Source organism: Taudactylus pleione, unplaced genomic scaffold (assembly GCF_031769625.1).
Source record: "Taudactylus pleione unplaced genomic scaffold, aTauple2 ptg000016l, whole genome shotgun sequence".
NCBI classification, from domain to species: Eukaryota; Metazoa; Chordata; class Amphibia; order Anura; family Myobatrachidae; genus Taudactylus; species Taudactylus pleione.
Window position 1 is genome coordinate 44826976 of NW_028284418.1, and position 19625 is coordinate 44846600.

Consider the following 19625-nt stretch of genomic DNA (forward strand, 5'->3'; position numbering starts at 1 on the left):
TGTTCTCCAGTGGAATGGAAGTGGTCATAAAGAGGCCTTTCAGAGTAAAATTAATATATATATATATATATATATATATAGTGGCAATATCAAGCTAGGTGGCGATAGTGAGCCATGAAACCAGTGTGGGACTGGAGAGATCAGCTCACACAGGGTAGAAGAGTAAAGGAAGTGTGACCACACCTAAGGGCTGCCTTGTGTACAGAGATCAGGGGAGGCTAATGAGGCAGGCCAGGAGACCATATCCAGACCTGCAGGTGACAGGAAGGACCACAAAGATAGACTATATTATGTTTGCAGACTAGCTGCCCATTATAGTCAGGGTTCAAGCAGTGAGGTAGTGCCCTGCATGGCGGCTAGGTTGTTTATTATTTTGTTCCAGAAATGCTGATAGTAAAGCTCCATTTATTTTCATTTTAACCTGCAAAGCTGTATGTGTGCGTTATTCATCTAGACACTGCACCACTGAGCCCACTAGTCACCTTAGATATATCAATAGATAGAGAGATATAGAGATAGAGAGATAGATAGATAGATAGATAGATAGATAGATAGATAGATAGATAGATAGATAGATAGGTAGAGAAAATTTGATTTGATTTAGTTGGTCCTGCTTGTGATTGCTTAGAGTCCTTTAGCAGAACACGCAGAGGGAGTAACAACAGGTGGGGGCACGATAAGCTATATAGAAAGATTTTGGACATTGAATTATTGAAAATTGGTGGAGAGGTCTGGTTGGAGTTGCATAAGTGTTGGTACATCCAGATGGAGCTTGCAAAGATTAAATTGGACACACAGCATAACATACAGTGAGAAAGGCATATCATCTGCCCTTGTGGAAATAAAACAAGCATATTACTTCCCTAAGAAGAATAAAGAAAAAAAATCAGTAAGCGAAGACCAAATCCTTGAACAACCTCAAGAGGTAGGGGTCATGGAGGAAAGGATATTTAGTAGTAGAAACACTCAAAGAGTTTCAGATATAGGAGCTGAACAGGGAAGAACAATGATGTGAAGGCCAAGATAGCTACTCTCTGACTTGACCATTAGTTGATCACTGATCAGTTTTAATGAGGGCAGTCACAGTGGAGTGTAAATATCAGAAGTTAGATTGCATAGAGTCCAGAAGAGAGTGAGTGGTGAGAAATTGTGTCAGATGGTTTGAAAGAAACTTCTCAAGGTCAGGTATGGGGAAAACTGTCTCAGTAACTGGACAGAGTGGGAGGAACAGTTAATGGTTCTTGAAGATGGAAGTGAAAGCCAGTGAAGATAGGCCAAAGAGGTATCAAGGCAGGAAATAACTTGTCCACCCCAGGTTAAGATAAAATTCTTCTTTTAATTATATCAGCAAAGAATTACAAATCAGCATATGAGATCAGCAGCCATAGACGTAGCAATGGCATGTCTGGTAGCTTCTATCAGAAGCTCTGAGTTATCACAAGTAAACAGTTTCTTATATATCATAGCTCATTATATCAGTGTGACTTTCCATATTGTATCAATGTGACTTTCCATATTAGTTCTTATCTATGAGCTCCCAGACTGTCAACAAGTTTATGTAAGCCTTAAAAAACACATTTATATAATCGTTCAACTTCTTGCCATCTTGTCCTCTTAGAAGTTTAAAAGACATACAAGTCTCTATAATAATGCATTTTCTATATGCAAACTTTGAGTAACTTCTAATCACTTATTTCTATTTTAAATTTGTATATCCTTATTGCCTATCAATATCTTAACATTTATATCAATTACAGGATAATGTTAATAGCATAACTTCACCTCACACAAATGCATTTGCTCACAATAATAGGGAAACGATATTCCAGTTTTATCAGAGGTGAGTTAGGTGCAGACAGGTATTGGTGGGGTGGGAGAAAACAGGATAAGGTATTGAAGTAACAGGAGAGAAAGGACCGATAGTAGGTAAGGCGAGTGAAGGAGGAGGTGGATGTAGAATGATGGATCTGATAAAAGGAGGGTTCTTGATGGATGGTGTCAATTTTCCTTTTAAGTAGGTGGCAAAATCATCAACAGTGTGGGAAGAAAATGAGTTGTGGGAGTAGGCAGATAAGTGAGATGACAGTGAGGTGTGCATGGTGAGAGAGCGTTTTAGAATACAAAAGATAAAATACATTTTTAATAGAGAAAGTCAGGATTTGATTAACATTTTCTCCATTCATGCTCACCAGTAAGTGAGCATTTCTACAGGTGGCAGGTCTGTTTGGAGTGTAAGTGTTGAAATGTAGTTTGTTGGAGATGCTGTGTGGGAGGCTGGAGTATTTCATATAGTTCTAGAATGGGACTTCAGCATAAAGGCTGCCAGAAATTGAAGAGAGGAGTGGTTCAAGTGAGGATTGCTCAAAGTAGCTGAGGCAAGGTGAGGTAGTCGGAAAATACGTTATGGCCAGACAGAGAAATATGGTGGAGTTTCAGATGCTGGGGATGGCACAGAGAATTGGATATAGCACAAGGGCCAGGGAGTGCCTACCATGATGAGATGGACATGATGTCAACTGGGGAAGATCACAGGAAGAAGTAAGTGTGAGGAGGTTACAGGCAATAGTACAAGTCAATTAGAGTTATCAATGGGGATGATAAAGTTCCCTAAAATAAGAGTGTTTTCACTGGAAATAAAAGCAGATACACGGCAGTAGAGGAATTTAGGAACTGGGCCTGTAGTTGATAGATGACAGCAACACAGACATTAAGTGTAGGAAAGAGACATATGAGATGAACTTCAAAGGAGCAGAAGTAGAGAGAATGTTAAAGGGTGATGACAGGAAACACGCAGCTAGATGAGAGTAGAAAGTCTTCCTTGACCCTTGTAGGCAGCCTGGTTGAGGATTGTGAGTGAATGAGAGACCCTCATAGAAGAAAACATAGTTAGAGAGATGCTGTATTGGCAAGGAATCTTAAAGAGTGAGAAAGGTTGTAAATTTATGCTAATTTATGTTAATTTATTGCAGAGAGATCTGATGTTCCAGAACTTGCAGATAAAAGACAGGTGGAAAGTGAGAACAGAAGAGTGAGGTTTGTAGGTTGTTGGTATCGACTGACTGGGAAATGTTGTAGTTGAAGAATGAATGTGTACTGACAGTGGGGATTTTGCATGATCCAGTGTTGGGGTAAATGTCACCAGCGGCCAGGAGGTGGGTAAAGAAAAGGATTAGGAGGAAATTATGTGGGTTACAGGGCAGAACTACTATTTAAAGTAGGCAAGACAATGATTAGGGTGCAAGGAGCAGATCATTTGAAGCGACCATGGGCAAATCAAGAAGAGATGTATAGCCTTTGTAGATTGTGCAATGTTTCTACAGATTTCTAAGTTAAATATGAAATGTATACTTACTTCTATCGCTGTTGTCAAGGCTTTCCCAATTGTCTGAAATGTACAAACATATATTGTAACTGAAGTTAGCAGCTGAATTGTGACATTTTTGTGTAATTTCTAAATGAATACTGTAGTTCCAGCATGCATGAAAAGAGAAACCAAATTAGTGATCTATGTTAATAAATAGCAAAACACTGCATTTAAAAAATTTTTTAATACTGAAATAAAAAATAGTAAAATGTTTAATAATGGATTAAAGAGGAACTTTATCTACAATATAAAGTGTCATATTGTGTCAAATTCATTAATGTTTGCTTTACAAAACAAAAAACATATAGCAGGAACATACTGTAGAAAAATATATTGATTCACTGTGAAAGAAAAATGATAAGAGAGTATTCAGTTCTTGACGTAACGTGAATGTGTGTTCTCGAATGGTATGGAAGTGGTCATGTTGAGGCCTTTCAGAGTAAAGTTCATTCATATATTATAAGGGCTATCAGTCTGGGCCTGGGGTGCCCTGGAGAGGGGGACCCCTTTATTGGGGGGTCCCCAGCTCCCCAGGGATCCCTAGCCTATACTTGCACAACACTACACAATCAACCTGGCACACACCGCCCAGGGGTTTCCCTGGGGGGTCCCCAGCTCCCGATGGAGCCCCGGCCTGGGCTGACTAGCAGTCAGGGGTGATGCTTCAGCTGGGGGGCCTGGTGAAAGGGCTCCCCTGGCTGTGGCATCACCCCCCCGCTAGAAAGAGCCCAGTGCTGGTTGTGCTGAATACGGGGGACCCCTACGTCATTTGCCCCCCATATTTTGGCAACCAGGGCTGGTTCTGAATCGCCCAGTGGTTGTGCTTAAGTACAGGGGACCCCTACGTCATTTTTCTCCTGTGTTTAAACACAACCAGGACTAGCTGTTAAAGGCCCGGTGCTGGTTATGCTTGAGGGGGGCACCTTTTTTTATTTTACATAACTAGTTTTTAACCAAGATGCATAGATGGATCTCACTGCTGCGTTCATGCATCTGTGACTTATTGATTTTATTTTCTCAGGTACATGTGCACTACCAGTGAGCCCTCTGTCACCTGCTGATGCCCCCTTTGCACTGCACCACTGCTCTGCACCACCACTGCTGCCGCTACCCTGCACACCTACAGCCTGCCCCTCCAGCCGTCTCACACTCTGCACCTCCCAAACCACCTCCTGTGTGCTGGCTCCTCTTCCACCTGCATTAGTGTACCATTTTATTGCCCTTCTCCCCTGCAGGTAGCCCAGTTTGCTCATGGAAACCCTGATAGTTAATACATTTTAAAAAAGCTATGAAATTCCATTGACAAAAAACCTTACGGTTTTACATGTCCCATTAAGGCTGCTTAGACATGACCTGAAAATTCACAAACCTATTGAATTTCTACCACTCAAACTCCAAAAAGTAATGAAATTATATCATTAAGGTTGAAGCCTTAATGGACGTGTTCCTTGCGTAACACAGATATGGCATGCCATGACACCATGTGTTTAACTGCAGATTCAGCACTGTCAGAGAGTGATAAATTAAAGGCAAAAGGCACCTCCTAGTGCATTCAATTAAGACTTTCTTAGTGTCATATAAACTCTATAGACTCCACACGAACCATATATAAGGCCCAGGGAATACCTCCTGATGAAGTCCTTGTAGTAATAGATGGATGAAATGCTTAACTTATATTGTTTTTGCTAAATAAATTGTCCATCTGTTACTACCAAGTCATCATCAGGAGGATGAAAACCTGGTAGTAACACATGGACAAAATGCGTTGAGGCTGAATTGACTCCAGCTCTGGGACCTGTATGGTTTGTTGCTGTTCCCTCTGGCTCAGATACACTTTTTTTGCACTGATTAAAACTCTGTGCACATTTTTTTATGTATGCTTAACTTATATTGTTTTAGTTAAATAAACCACTCTTTTTAAGAATATTGCACTATATATTGTTTTATTTTGTATATCTGAACCTCTTGTGAAAAACCCTGGGAAGACCAGTGGAGCTGGAATTTGATTCCAGGAATAATCACTATAACAATGCTTCTAGCCCAAAGGTATTTCCTGGACTTTATAAATGGTAGCTGTTGAGTCTATAGAATTTATATGACACCAGGACAGTCTTAATTAAATACACTAGGAGCCTTTACTGTATCACAGAAAAGTCAGATTTCACCTATTGGCATATAGGAATTGGGTTGTGACAGCCACTGTTAGTTCTGGGGGGTGCACATAGAGAGAAGACTTCCATAAAGGAAACTTATTTTTTCATTTGGATCATTAAAGTTAAGTGCCTTTATCATTATTTGTTATACTGTAATTATATATTTAATAAAAATAGAAGAACTATATAATAATAATCCATTCAAGAACAACCTTATCTTATATAAAAGATATATTGATGATATTTTAGAATAATGAAATGAGTATTACATCATATCTGTATCTTATGTTATCTAAACACTTATATGATATAGATACCCATAGGTCAATTATATGTTCATACATGTTGAAGCCATATATTGTTTGGAGTACTCCTATAGATTATAACCAAAACAAGAAACAGAGTCTAATGTATTTTTATTTAAGTTATAGATCACCTAATAATGAACAGATGTGGAAACTATATAATTTTATAACATCTCCAAGTATGGGCGGAAGCTACACTCCGTGCGGATATCCAGGTGTTGCACGTTAGAAGTGCATAAGCAATGTGATGATATACAACACGGAGACCAAATGGAGATGCAACGTAAGGGCGGAAGTATCCCGTGATGTCTGCAGTAATGGCGGAAATGACGGCTAATGGAGGATGCGGCCAGCACGAGTACCCAGTCTGAAAGAGGGCGGAATTGATGGAATAGCACCAGCTCGGTCAGGGCGTGTATCGAGGACATGGCCAGCTACTGTATTTCTACTATAAGTACAGAAACTGAATGGATATGACCTCTAAAGAGGGTGGAAGTACAAATAAGATAGGGTGGAAGTGGCCCTATTTTAAAGTTAAATAACCTTTTTACAATGCTGAAACTAGCGTAAACAACCACAATATTAATGCCGTTAAGGATTGCAAGTTACAAAACCTATATAAGGTTAATTATGAACAATATTATGAGATTGGACAGACAGGAAATGATGCGGTCTTCTAACCTCTAATGAACCCTCAGTGGGGTATAAATATGGGAATGCCCCACTAACACAATATCCCCTTGATGAAATCCCAGGACGAAATGCGTTGGGTGTAGTTGCATCTTGCCTCATGAACTTTGGAAAAATAACTTCTTTCCATTTACTCAGATAAGCTGCTATATATTATTTTAATTTTCTGTTTAATTAAATTTTGATATCTGTATTTATTTCCTCTGGATTCGATCCATATGCTCTTACCCTTTTTTTAATATATATTTAAAAAGGCTGAACGATTTTTTATTGATTGTTTTTTATTTCTTGTTATTGTTATTTGTCTCTGAATAAAGTGTTAAAATGTTTACATATATTTATTAGCACCAAAACTTAATTTATTTCCTTGATTCCCCTATTGTGTACATGTACTTCAAAGTAGAACATTATTTGAGATTAACTAAAGACTCCATTTGGGTTACACTTCTTGTGCACTGCAGCAAACTTGTCGCTCTGCAGTCAATTCAGTTTTATCTAATAAATATATATATATATATATATATAAAGCTAGGTGGTGATAGTGAGCCATTGATCGTTTGTGGGACTGGAGGGATCCACCCACTCTGGGTAGAAAGAGGAAGTGTGATCACACCTAAGGGCTGCCTTATACTAAAATTATATTAAATATAACCTTTAAAAAACAGCAAGCCCTAGTTTTAAGCAATGTAGAATCTCCTCTAGCAGTAGAGTAAACCTGCTTGAAGTGAAAAGGTCAATTGTAAAATTCCACATAAAAGTGTTTATTAATCCATGCGAAAATGATGAATCAGTAATTTCATACATCAGATGTTCTTGCATGGAAGCCACCATCATGAGGTCTCTCAAAATTGTAAATATTTATTTTTGTATATTTCTAAGTAGAATAGCATCTAAACTGGAACTGGAAGAGCAAAAGAAATCTGCATTGCCCTTAATAGGGATCCAAGTGAGTGGCCGTAGTGGTAGGCAAAAGACTGGTAAGAGCAGATTTAATTGGTTTAATTTAACTTTACAGGAGTTCTCCATCCATATTTTCTTTATAAAATGATATTATTCAAATTCAATTGAATCCTAAAATAATTAACAAATATTTGTTGTTGATTGTTCTGCTGCCTACTAGTTGAAATAAAGGACTTACAGTGGCAGAAGTTGGATATGGTGACATAGCATTCATGGTTGTCTGAAAATAAATAAAACATACATTGCTGTAGATGAACCTTGTATATGATGCCAAAGTTATAGAATCAATATTAATGAATGTCATCATTGTGCCGGTCCAACAGTGTACTCCTCTATATCTTGACTTCCAAAGAGAGACCATACACTGGGCCTGATTCAAAGATGTATGTATGGTTTGCGTAAATCTCCGCTGTCGGGGGGACTGCTCATGTGCAGAAGGGGTCCTGCAAGATTGCTCTCCGGCATTGGATTTGAAATACTGGCTGGAGGCATCTTTTTCCTTCAGACGCCTCCTGCAGCATTAGCATATTGGCACACAGCACCTGCATTCACAGTCCCAGCTGCTGTCTGCATAACCTACATCTCTGAATCAGGACAAAGTTTGTAAACCTGGCTATATTGGTAAATCACAGCATTTCATATCATGTTTATGTAACCCCTGTGTATAGAGGAACATTCCACTTCAAGACAAACAGAAGATGAAAAACGAGACCAAATTAGGGCATTATGTGCATAAATGCTAAACCATATTAATGAAAGAATGAACATTAAAACTGAAAATAAGAAAAATTATAATTAAGGGTGACGAGAAACTTTATCTGGAACACTAAATTAATTTTTTAGGTTAATTTCATTAACGTATGATAATAGAGCTTCACCATATGAAAAATCTTATTTTTAAAATGAGACAAGGATACAGTAGGTCCTGCTTGTGACAGCTTGTAATCTAGAGGGAGAGGGTAATGCTCAGATAATCAGAATTGGTATAGAGCTTGAGCTGGCAGAACATGCATTAGATCAAGTGGATGTAGGATAAACTACAGAGAGTAGATGGCATTTTAAATAGCTATTAAAATATTTAAAATTGGGGGAGAGTCTGCTCAGGTTGGGAAGAGAGTTTATTAAGTGGGGAGCAGCTAAGGAGAAGTTATGGAGGCAAGAGTGAGGTGTTACCACCAGAGAGGAGGAGAGGTATAGGACGGTGGCAAACAAAGATGGCTGAGAGGGAGTGTATCTCAAATAATAACCAATAAATATCACTTTACCCTGTGTCGTCCAGATGAAAAAGCCAAGCATAACAACAGCAAAATAGCTAAAAACAGTGTCGGCACCAGCATAGACAAAAGGAACCTCTGGGTTACATGTGTTTCAATAACTACAATGACAATCAGTGTGAATCAGTGTGAACAATGGTGAGGAGAATAAGAGTGATAAAAGGGTGTTTGTAAATGATTGGCAGAAAAGAGGGAGAAGTGAAGAGTGGAATGTGATGGAAGAGGGAAAGGCCGGGGTGAGGTTGGGGTACATCTGAGTGAAAATAAGACAGAATAATAGAGAAACAATCACAAAACCACATGACAATGCATTGCACATTTCACATAGAATCAGGGAATGGAGTTTTGCAGTACTGTTATTGTCACAGAGACTGGTGATCTGGGCCATAAGTAGGGATGTGCAAGAAGTGCTATAGCACAGGGCGCAGGGCCCTAGGGGTGGTACCATCAATGTACCACATTCAGAGCCGTAGCTAGACTTTTTGGTGCCCTGTGCCAGAAAGAGCATTGGCGCCCCCCTCATTTTTCAAATGGACATTATGCACCCAAAAAAGGGGAATGGCCTCATGGGGAAGGGCCAGGGAAGAGATAGGGGAGGCCAGGAGATGCTGGGGATGAAATAAGAGGAAGCTACAAGTGAGAATGATAATAAACAGATATTTGACAGGCCCTAACACCGCCCCCTGACCTGTGGTGCCCTGTGCGATGGCATCGGCCGCACTACCCTAGCTATGGCCCTGACCACAATACCTGCATGTGGCTTGCAGGGTACCTGGAATGGCACCCTGCAGACAGTGATCTAGTTCCTAGATGCGGAGGCCCCACCCTTTGGGTGTCACATCATGACGTCAAAGGTTTAGCGGACCGGGGTGGTAAATGGTGACTTAGAGCCCTGTTCCGGCCCTGCTGGTGATATATTCCATCTTGGCTATTAACCAGACACAGGGCATGATTCAGAACCGGATGCTCTGACCAGAGCGCTCGCTCTGAATCAGGGCCGGCCTAGCTGAAAATGGTGCGGCCTCCTGGCAGCTCGCATAGCTGTGGGTGACCACCCACAGCTTATGCGAGCGTCCATGATGATGGTCGCGATGGTCAAGACCATCGCGACCATCGGGCTTGCGACGAGACCCTTGCGAAAGGGTCTCGTGGCCACAAGCCCTGGAGTGATTTTGGCTCTATCAGAGCCAAAATCACTCCCACTGACATCACTAGTGATGTCAGTGGGGCCGGACCCAGACAGTAGGCGTTCCCATGGGAAGGCCTCCGTCTGGGCAGCCACGCCCACGGCACGCCCACCAAAGGGGGCGTGCTGTCACTCACCATCGACAGCACGCCCCTTTGGTGCGAAACCTGGAGCGATGGCTTCCGAATCGCTCGCCGGGTCTCGCGCATGTGCACGACGGAGCTCCCTCCGTCGTGCGCATGTGCACTTGGGCACCATCGACCCGCTTGCGAGCATACAGCGCTCGCGAGCAGGTCTGAATAAGACCCACAGTTTATAGCCTCACACAATGTGGGGGTATTGCTCTTTTTTCAATAGATATTCAAATTGATCATAAATAATTTGCAAATATTTGCTATTAATTGTTCTGTGGCCTTCAAGCTTAAATACAGAACTTACAGTCACAGCTGATGGAAATACTGACAATGCATCCATGGTTGTCTGAAAAAAAATATATACAATATATATGAGAAGAACCTTGTACGTAAATCCATGGAGCATATAGCCCTGCATTTTATTGTAACTATCAATTTGTATTCATGAAGCCCATATTTTATAGCCAATATTAATGAATAATATCACTGTGCATGTCCCTAATGTAAACTCCACTTTGTCTTCCAAGGACCAGGCATCCACAGCTGGAAAACCTATGGCTCTAGCAGTAAATTGCAGCATTTCATATCATGTTGACATAGCACATTTCTACAGAGCAATTTGGTATTTAAAATTCAACACATTCAACTTCTAAGCAAAAGGAAGATGAAAAGAGAACCAAATTAGTGATCTACTGTATGTAAATAAATAGTAAAACATTGCATTTAAAAAAAAGAATGTTAAAACTGTAATAAAAACAGTAAAATATTTAATAATGGATTGAAGAGAAACTTTACTACAATATAAAGAGTCATATTGGGTGAAATTCATCAATGTTTGCTTTATAAAACAAAAAACATATCGTAGGAACATACTGTAGGAAAAATACATTGATTCATTGTAAAAAAAAAATGATAAAAGTATTAATTTCTTGATGTAATGTGAATGCGTGTTCTCGAGTGGAATGGAAATGGTCATGATGAGACCTTTCAGAGTAAAGTTCATTCATATACATATAGTGGCAATATCAAGCTATGTGGTGATAGTGAGCCATAGATCCTGTGTGGGACTGGAGGAATCTTCCCACACAGAGTAGAAAGAGGAAGTGTGATCACACCTAAGGGTTGCCTTATGAACAGAGCCCAAGGGAGGCTATTGAGGCAGACCAGTCAGGCTGCATGTGGAACCAGTTCAAGGAGAACTGAGGCAGCCAAAGAGCCCAGTGTGCCAAGCCAGGTCAGTGGGAAATCAGGAGACAGTGTCCAGACCTGTGAGGCAATGAGGTCAAAAAATCTGTAAGACTGTGTTTTGTGAAGTTGTGGCAGCCAAGGTGGGCCAGTGGGTGTTTGAGCTGTGAAGGCCAGGAGATCATGTCCACACCTGCAGCTGACAAGAAGGTTGCAGGTCCGGCAACAGAAATATCAGGGCCCAGTACACTGATGTCTCTGGGGGCCCCACCTTCTCACCACTACCCGCAATCCTGCATATCCCTCCCCTGCATGTGTGATATGTGAAGCATGAGAATGTTAACTAAAAGATATGCCAGCCTTTAAATAAAGTAAAAATACACTATAACTTACCACACTGTCACTGATGATGCAGGCTGTAGTTCTTGTCTACCGTCTCTTGCAAGGTCTTCTTGATGAAAGTGCTGTGGATGCCTCAGGGGTAGGCAGCCAGCCATCCTTAGTCCTCAGGCCCTCATCACTTTCCTCAAATTCAGCCTCTCATCACCACCCTTGGCCCAGAAGCCCCAAACACCTATCTCTGCCCCCAGTCCCCATCACCTTCCTTTATCCCCAGCCCCCATCACCTTCCTCTAACCCAGCACTTCACCTTCTGCCCCCAACCCCCTTCACCTTCCTCTGCCCCCAGCCTGTCACCTTCTGCCCCATCATCTTCCTCTGCCCCAGCCCGTGTCACCTTCTACCTCCAGCCCCCATTACCTTCCTCTGCCCCCAGCCCATATCAGCTTCCTATGTCATCTTCACCTTATTCCATATACAGGTTCCATCATCTTTCCCTTCTACAGCCACTATTCCTCTACCATTCCCTCAACACCGCAGCTTGCCTGACATGCGGCAATGTGACCTATGATGTCACGCTGCCGCATTGCTTAAAGGTCAGGCCCGGGCCACAGCTGAATCACCTGGAAGGACAAAGGACTTGGTGCTGGGTCTTCGCGGCCGCTATGGGCCCGCCAGCTGGAACAGCATCCGCTGTCTGCGGCCCTGTTTTGTGCCTGTCCAGTCTTTGGGGCCCCTCTGGACCACGGGGCCCGGTACGAGTGTCCCCTTAGTCCCCCCCTGTCACCGGGCCTGGAAGGTTGTTTATTATTTTGTGCCAGAAATACTGTTAATAAAGTTCCATTTATTTTAATTTTAACCTGTAAAGTTGTGTTTGGACCCTTAGGGGTAAATTTATTAAGAATCGTTTTTGATCGAGATTGCAATCTCGGGTGAGTTTTACCATATTTTTCAAATCGCAAATTTACTATACTCAGGTGAGAATGCAAACTCGGTTGAATACACCATCGGCCAAACTCGAAAGTACTTTCACTGAAAAAGATACAACTCTGGAATTTACCAAGAATCGTGATTACAATCACGGGTGTAATTGTAGCAAACTCAGACCAAAATAGAAGTTTCAAATAGACCACCTCCTGAGCTGCAAGTTTGGCAGAAACATACACAGATCAGTGTGATTTGTGTATGTGTCTGCCTCTAAACACTACCTAAAGGGTTAATATTAAAAGAAAAATGATGTAGCCCACCCCAAAGCATAACCAAACTCAGGTGCTTCAGCCAGTCCTGGTTCCTAAAAATATGGAGGGGAAAATTAGTAGGGTTCCCCCGTATTTTAGGAACCAGCACTGGGCAACTGAGCCTGTCCTGGTTTTCAAAATAGGGAAGGGGGAAATTGCGTTGGGGTCCCCCTATTTTTAAAACCAGCACTGGGCTCAATTGTGGCCGGGATGTAATACCACAGCCAGGGGACCCTTTCACCGGATCACTCTGGCCAAAGCATTATCAGCAAAAGCCAAATAAAGGGATTCCCCCTCTCCCGAGCACCCCAGGCTTAAGCTGAAGCCCGGGGCTCTTCCCCTTACCCCTGGAGCGCTGGGAGCAAGGGTAATAGTGGTGAAATAATAATGTAAACTATTATTTTTTTACAGTGGAACTACAGGTGCCAGAGTGCCTGCCCTTTGGCACGTGTGGAACTACAAGTTCCAGCAGACAGTTGGCACCCGTACTCCCACTGTAAAAAAAAAAAGTTAAAAACCCACAAGACACACACCGTAGGTTGTAAAATTGTATTACTCACCTACCTACCACACACACTTACCTGCTGGCAGCTGTTCAGTCCTCTTGTCCATGTAGAATTCCAATGGGTTACCTATATAAAAAATAAAACTATGCTCACCTACCTCCTGGCGTAGATTCGCTCCTCTTCTCCATGTAGCAATGCCATGTAATTGAGTCGAGAGTTCACCTTACCCCTCATCATTAAGGACCATATGGTCTGAAATGCATAAAGCAGGTGACATTTGGGCCTCTAGTAAACTGTGTTGTATGTACTGTGGGAGGTAGGTGGAAGCTCCCTCTGGTTCTATAGGCTGCCATTCTTGATATATTAGAGCACATTTAAAGATGAATTTGTATATTTCATTTGAATGTTTCTTAATAAATAAATGACTGGTGAGAGAATGATCATGGAACAAAAGCAGTATCCAGTGAATGGAAGAGAAGGGTGCAGCAAGAAAACCGGCAAGCTGTTATGCCAGCACACCCGTATGCTTTATCCATATGCAATTTCATGCTTGGTGATTCCAGACTAGAATCCCAAACAAAAGTTTGTCACTGAGGCAAAGCCAGGCCACCATGAAACTAATCCAAAATCTACACTTTTTTTGCATAATATTCAAATTGTATTAAATATAACCTTTAAAAAAAGCAAGCCCTAGTTTTAAACAATGTAGAATCTCCTCTAACAGTAGAGTAAACCTGCTTGAAGTGAAAAGGTCAATTGTAAAATTCTACATAAAAAGTGTTTATTAATACATGTGAAAATGATGAATCAGTAATTTCATACATCAGCTGTTCTTGCATGGAAGCCACCATGATGAGGTCTTTCAAAATTGTAAATATTTATTTTTGTATATTTCTAAGTAGAATGGCATCTAAACTGGAGCTGGAAGAGCAAAATAAATCTGCATTGCCCTTAATAGGGATCCAAGTGAGTAAATCCTAAAATAATTAGCAAATATTTCTTGTTGATTGTTCTACTGCCTTCTAGTTGAAATAAAGAACTTACAGTGGCAGATGTTGGATACGGTGACATAGCATTCATGGTCGTTTGAAAATAAATAAAACATATATTACTGTAGATGAACCTTGTATATGATGCCGAAGTTATAAAATCAATATTAATGAAAACTATCATTGTGCCGGTCCAACAGTGTACTCCTCTATGTCTTGTCTTCCAAAGAGAGACCATACACTGGGCCTGTTTCATAGATGTATGCATTTGCATAGATTTCTGCTGTCGGGGGGACTGCGCTTGCATAGGCGAAACTAAGGAGTGGTCCGGGGCTGCACAGGACCACCCCATTAAGCCTCTGCCGCCAATTCACAATTTATTTTAATGTACTTAATCGGCTCCCGTTCAAGAAGGCGTTAACGCCGCTCAATCTGCTCTACACATAGCGCTCACCTGACAAGGAAGACATTTTCTGCAGCTCTGTCTCCCCTGTGTTGGCACCAATCAGATTCACCCTTCTTGGTGCAGAGCGCATGGTGACATCATGAAGTCGGGCCGTGCGCTCTAGTGAGGAGCTACTGAGATGCCTACACCTGGAGGAGGAGGATCCAATTCCTGCTGCCTTACCAAAGCTGCAGCTTGCAGTGGAGGGGACTTACTGGGGGCAGCAGCAGCAGAGCAGTAGCTGGCTCCCTCTCACCTCCACACACATGACCCAATAATGCTGAGAGGCACAGATGAGGTGACCCAAAATGATATTATTCAAATTAATTGAATCCTAAAATAATTAGTAAATGTTTGTTGTTGATTGTTCTGCTGCCTTCTAGTTGAAATAAAGAACTTACAGTGGCAGGTGTTGAATATGGTGACATAGCATTCATGGTTGTCTGAAAATAAATAAAATATATATTACTGTAGATGAACCTTGTATATGATGCCAAAGTTATAGAATCAATATCAATGAATGTCATCATTGTACCGGTCCAACAGTGTACTCCTCTATATCTTGTCTTCCAAAGAAAGACCATACAACTGGGCCTGATTCAAAGATGTATGCATGGAGTTTTTCAGAAATGTTATTGTCACAAAGACTGGTGATCTGGGCCATAAGTAGGGATGTGCGAGCAGTGCTACAGCACAGGGCGCAGGGCCCTGGGGGCGGCACCGTCAATGCACCACAATACCTGCACGTGGCTAGCAGGGTGCCTGGAACCCTGCAGACAGTGCAGACAGTGATCTAGTTCCTAGACGCGGAGGCCCCACCCTTTAGGCATCACCTCATGACATCATATGTTTAGAGGACAGGGGTGGTAAAGGGGGTATGCAATCGGGAAGCCGACTGCCTAAATACCGGCAGCTGGCTTCCCGACTGTCATATCACGGCAAGGGTGAAATGCCGGGCGTCTAGATGTAGACGCCCATCATTTCCCCGACGCTGGGAGACCGGCGCCCAGCATCCCGATAGTAGTGATGCCGGGCGCCGCGAGCGGACAGCTGCGGGGAGGGAGGGTTAGGTTTATTGCCCCCGGGAGGGTTAGGGTTAGGCTAGGGGGAGGGAGGGTTAGGCACCCTGGGGGGGGGGACTTAGGGTTAGGCACCCCCCTGGGGGACTCAGGTTTAGGCAGCGGGGAAGGGGGTGGTTAGGGCGGCCGGCGGTATTTCATACCAATTCCGTAAAGGGCGACTTAGAGCCCTGTTCCGGCCCTGCTGGTGATGTATTCCATCTTGGCTATGAACCAGACACAGTTTATAGCCTCACATACTATAATGTATGGGTATTGCCCTTTTTTCAATTGATATTCAAATTGATCATAAAATAATTGCAAATATTTGCTATTAATTGTTCTGTGGCCTTCAAGCTTAAATACAGAACTTACAGTCACAGCTGATGTAAATTTTGACAATGCATCCATGGTTGTCTGAAAATAAATAAATGCAATTTATATTAGAAGAACCTTGTAGGTAAATCAAGATGGGAGCGTATAGCCCTGCATTTTATTGTAACTATCAATTTGTATTCAAGAAACCCATATTTTATAGCCAATATTAATGAATAATATCACTGTGCATGTCACCACTGTAAACTCCACTTTGTCTTCCAAGGACCAGGCATCCACAGCTGGAAAACCTATGGCTCTAGCCGTAAATTGCAGCATTTCATATCATGTTGATATAGCACATTTGTACAGAGCCATAGGCAAACGCAGGGGGGGTGTCCATCTGCCTGGAAACCCCCCTAGCCAGCACATACTATGACCACAGTAGAAATAGTAATATAATAGAATGTTACTAGTGCTACATGTTCTTCTAAGTATCACAAATGAAATAATTAGCACCACCTGTGGATCTTTAACATGTATCAGCCAGTAATAAATAACCTGTGCACCAACTAGGAGATCTGGAAAACATGCACTGTTAGGGATGCACTGCTAGAGAGCCCAATATGTACATATATGTACAGGGCAGTGCTAGGTTCTTCTGCTGCTCCTCCTGGACTTGCTCCAATGCTCTGGAATGGTGCTCGTATCTAAAATAAAACATCCAGCTCAGGCAGGATGGCTTACTGCCGCATCTAATGGCTTACTGTGACCCTGTATATGTTGGAATTATGACACACAATACACATTGTATGACACATATTAAAGTTGGATAAGTACTAATTCTGCCCTTTTCATGGACTGACCACAGTCGCTCTAAAATCAAGCATTTGGAAACCCCGCTCTAGAAATCCTGCGTTTGCCACTGAGAGCAACATGGTATTTAAAATTCAACACAATCAACTTCTAAGCAAAAGGAAGATGAAAAGAGAAACAAATTAGTGATCTACTCTATGTAAAAAAAATAGCAAAACATTGCATTAAAAAAAAGAATGTTAAAACTGAAATAAAAATAGTAAAATATTTAATAATCGATTAAAGAGGAAATTTACCTACAATATAAAGAGTCATACTGGGCGAAATTCATCAATGTTTGCTTTAAAAAACAAAAAACATATGGTAGGAACATACTGTATGAAAACTATATTGATCTATTATACAAACAAAATTATAAAAGTATTCAGTTCTTGATGTAGTGTGAATGTTTGTTCTTGAGTGGAATGGAAATGATCATGAATCGAAGAGGCCTTTCAGAGTAAATTCTTGCCGCTGGCATTAGCCCTCTGTGATACATATATTATAAACCTCCGTGACTTCTTTACTGTGTGTGCTCTGTGACTAGGCTATATACAAGCTTCGTGACTGGGCATATAACTCAGACTCTGTGACTTTACTGGGCATAAGACCACTGTGTATACTGTATACAAACTCTGTGACTGGGCATAAGCCCACTGTGTGTATACAAGCTCCGTGACTTTACTGGGCATAATCCCACTGTGTGTATACAAGCTCCGTTCCTTTACTGGGTATAAGCCCACTGTATGTATACAATCTCCGTGACTGGGCATAATCCCACTGTGTGTATACAAGCCCTATGTCTCCTAGGGCTGTAAAACCCACTGTGTATACAAGTACTGTGACTCTGCTGGTCGTACCCCACTGGCTGGGTGGGAGGGCCCAAGGACAATTCCATCTTGCACTACCTTTAATTTCTGCCACTGCTGTGTGGCAATGTTTCATAGATGTGCTTTAAACTGTGCTGTCTGTGCCGCTGTGCGCTTCTCTGGCGCTTAGTAACCAGTCAGCTCACTGCACAGAGGAAAAATGACATAGGGGTCCCCTGTACTTAAGCAGAACCAGCCCTGGTTGCCAAAATATGGGGGACAAATGATGTAGGGGTCCACCGTATTCAGCGCAATCAGCACTGAGCTCTGAGCCGGCCCTGGTTCTGGAAATACAGTGGGAAAAAATGCGTAGGGTCCCCCTGTATTTACCAGAACCAGCACCAGACTCTTTCTAGAGAGGGGGGGTGATGCCTGGGCGGTGTGTGCTGGATTGATTGTGATGTGTGGTGCATATGAAAATATAAATATTGTCTTTTGCAGTAGTACTACAGGTCCCAGCAGGCATCCCCAGATACTGGCACTTGGAGAAACACAAATGCCAGCAGGCGGGGCATTAAGGGCCTGCTGGTACCTATAGTACCCCTGCAAAAGAAATATTAAAATTGAAAAAAAAGAAAAAATTTTAAAGTGTTTTATTTCGCCGCACCTTCACCTGGTGGGCGGCGGCCTTTTATCTATTTTGCATGGCCGCCGCCCATCCAGGACATCTCAGCATCTTCTTGCTTCAGCTGGTCTTCTCTCCAGCTCCCCGGCCAACGGACTGAGTGGACGGCGCCTCGCGCTGGCTATATGTAAGCCAGCCGAGGGGGCGGGGCGATGATGTCTTTGAATTTCAAAAACGGAGCTGAGGCACCATTTTTGAAAAGGGCATGCTCAGTTCTCACCATTGAAGTCAATGGTGAGAACAGCTCATTAACTGAGAGGCGGAAGGCTCGCCTCTCTCAGCCAATGAGAGCTCCGCACCGAGATTTTTTAACTGAAATTCCGGGCAGAGCTATCATTCGGGTAGTAGTCTTCTCTAAGAACACTACTAATGTATGAGGGTCCGCATATTTAAGTTGTTTTTTTTCCAAGACCCTGGATTGTCTGAAGAGGACAGATCCACGCATAGGAGGAGGTGAGTATGGAATTTTTATTACAGGTAATCCATAGTATTATCTACTGGAGAAGAGGACAGATTGGCTACAGGGATACTAGGTGATTATGTGAGATAGTGTGTGCATGTATGTTTTAATAAAATTTTACTTTTCTACGGTGTGTGTGTTCTGTGGTTTTTTAATATTGCTTTTGCTATGGAACTACAGGTACAACAGGCCCATTATGACCCACATGCTGATACTTGTGGTTCTCCAAGTACCAGCATGCGGGGGAGGCTTGCTGGGAACTGTAGTTCCACAGCAAAAGCTAATATTTTAACTCTTCACTTGCACCACACATTACACAATCAACCCGGCACCCACCACTCCAGGGGTGCTGAGGATAGCCCCGGGCTATCAGCCTGGGCTTCCCTGTAGAGGGGGACCCCTCTATTGGGGGGGTCTCCAGCTCCCCATGGATCCCCAGCCTGTGCTGACTAGCAGTCAGGGGTGATGCTTGGGCTGGGGGGGCCTGGTGAAAGGGAACCCCTGGCTGTGGCATCACCCCCCACTAGAAAGAGTCCGGTGCTGGTTCTGGTAAATACAGGGGGACCCTACACCTTTTTTCCCCTTGTATTTCCAGAACCAGGGCCAGCTCAAAGTCCAGTGCTGGTTGCGCTGAATACGAGGGACCCCTATGTCATTTGTCCCCCATAATTTGGC

At 42.4% G+C, this 19625-nt stretch overlaps 1 protein-coding gene across 4 annotated transcripts in view; it reads right to left on the minus strand.

The window, feature by feature from the left end:
* The window catches only part of LOC148541996 (uncharacterized), a 159120-nt gene that overhangs the window by 61129 nt on the left and 78366 nt on the right, over positions 1-19625 (minus strand). For 3 of the 4 annotated variants that reach the window (XM_088473830.1, XM_088473826.1, XM_088473819.1), the window contains 5 exons: positions 16202-16243; positions 15170-15211; positions 10371-10412; positions 7651-7692; positions 3353-3385 (listed from right to left, as the gene is read on the minus strand). In XM_088473830.1, coding sequence (XP_088329956.1) covers positions 3353-3385; positions 7651-7692; positions 10371-10412; positions 15170-15211; positions 16202-16243 — 201 coding nt within the window. The remainder of the gene's footprint in view (positions 1-3352; positions 3386-7650; positions 7693-10370; positions 10413-15169; positions 15212-16201; positions 16244-19625) is intronic. The other variant, XM_088473839.1, reaches the window with a different exon arrangement.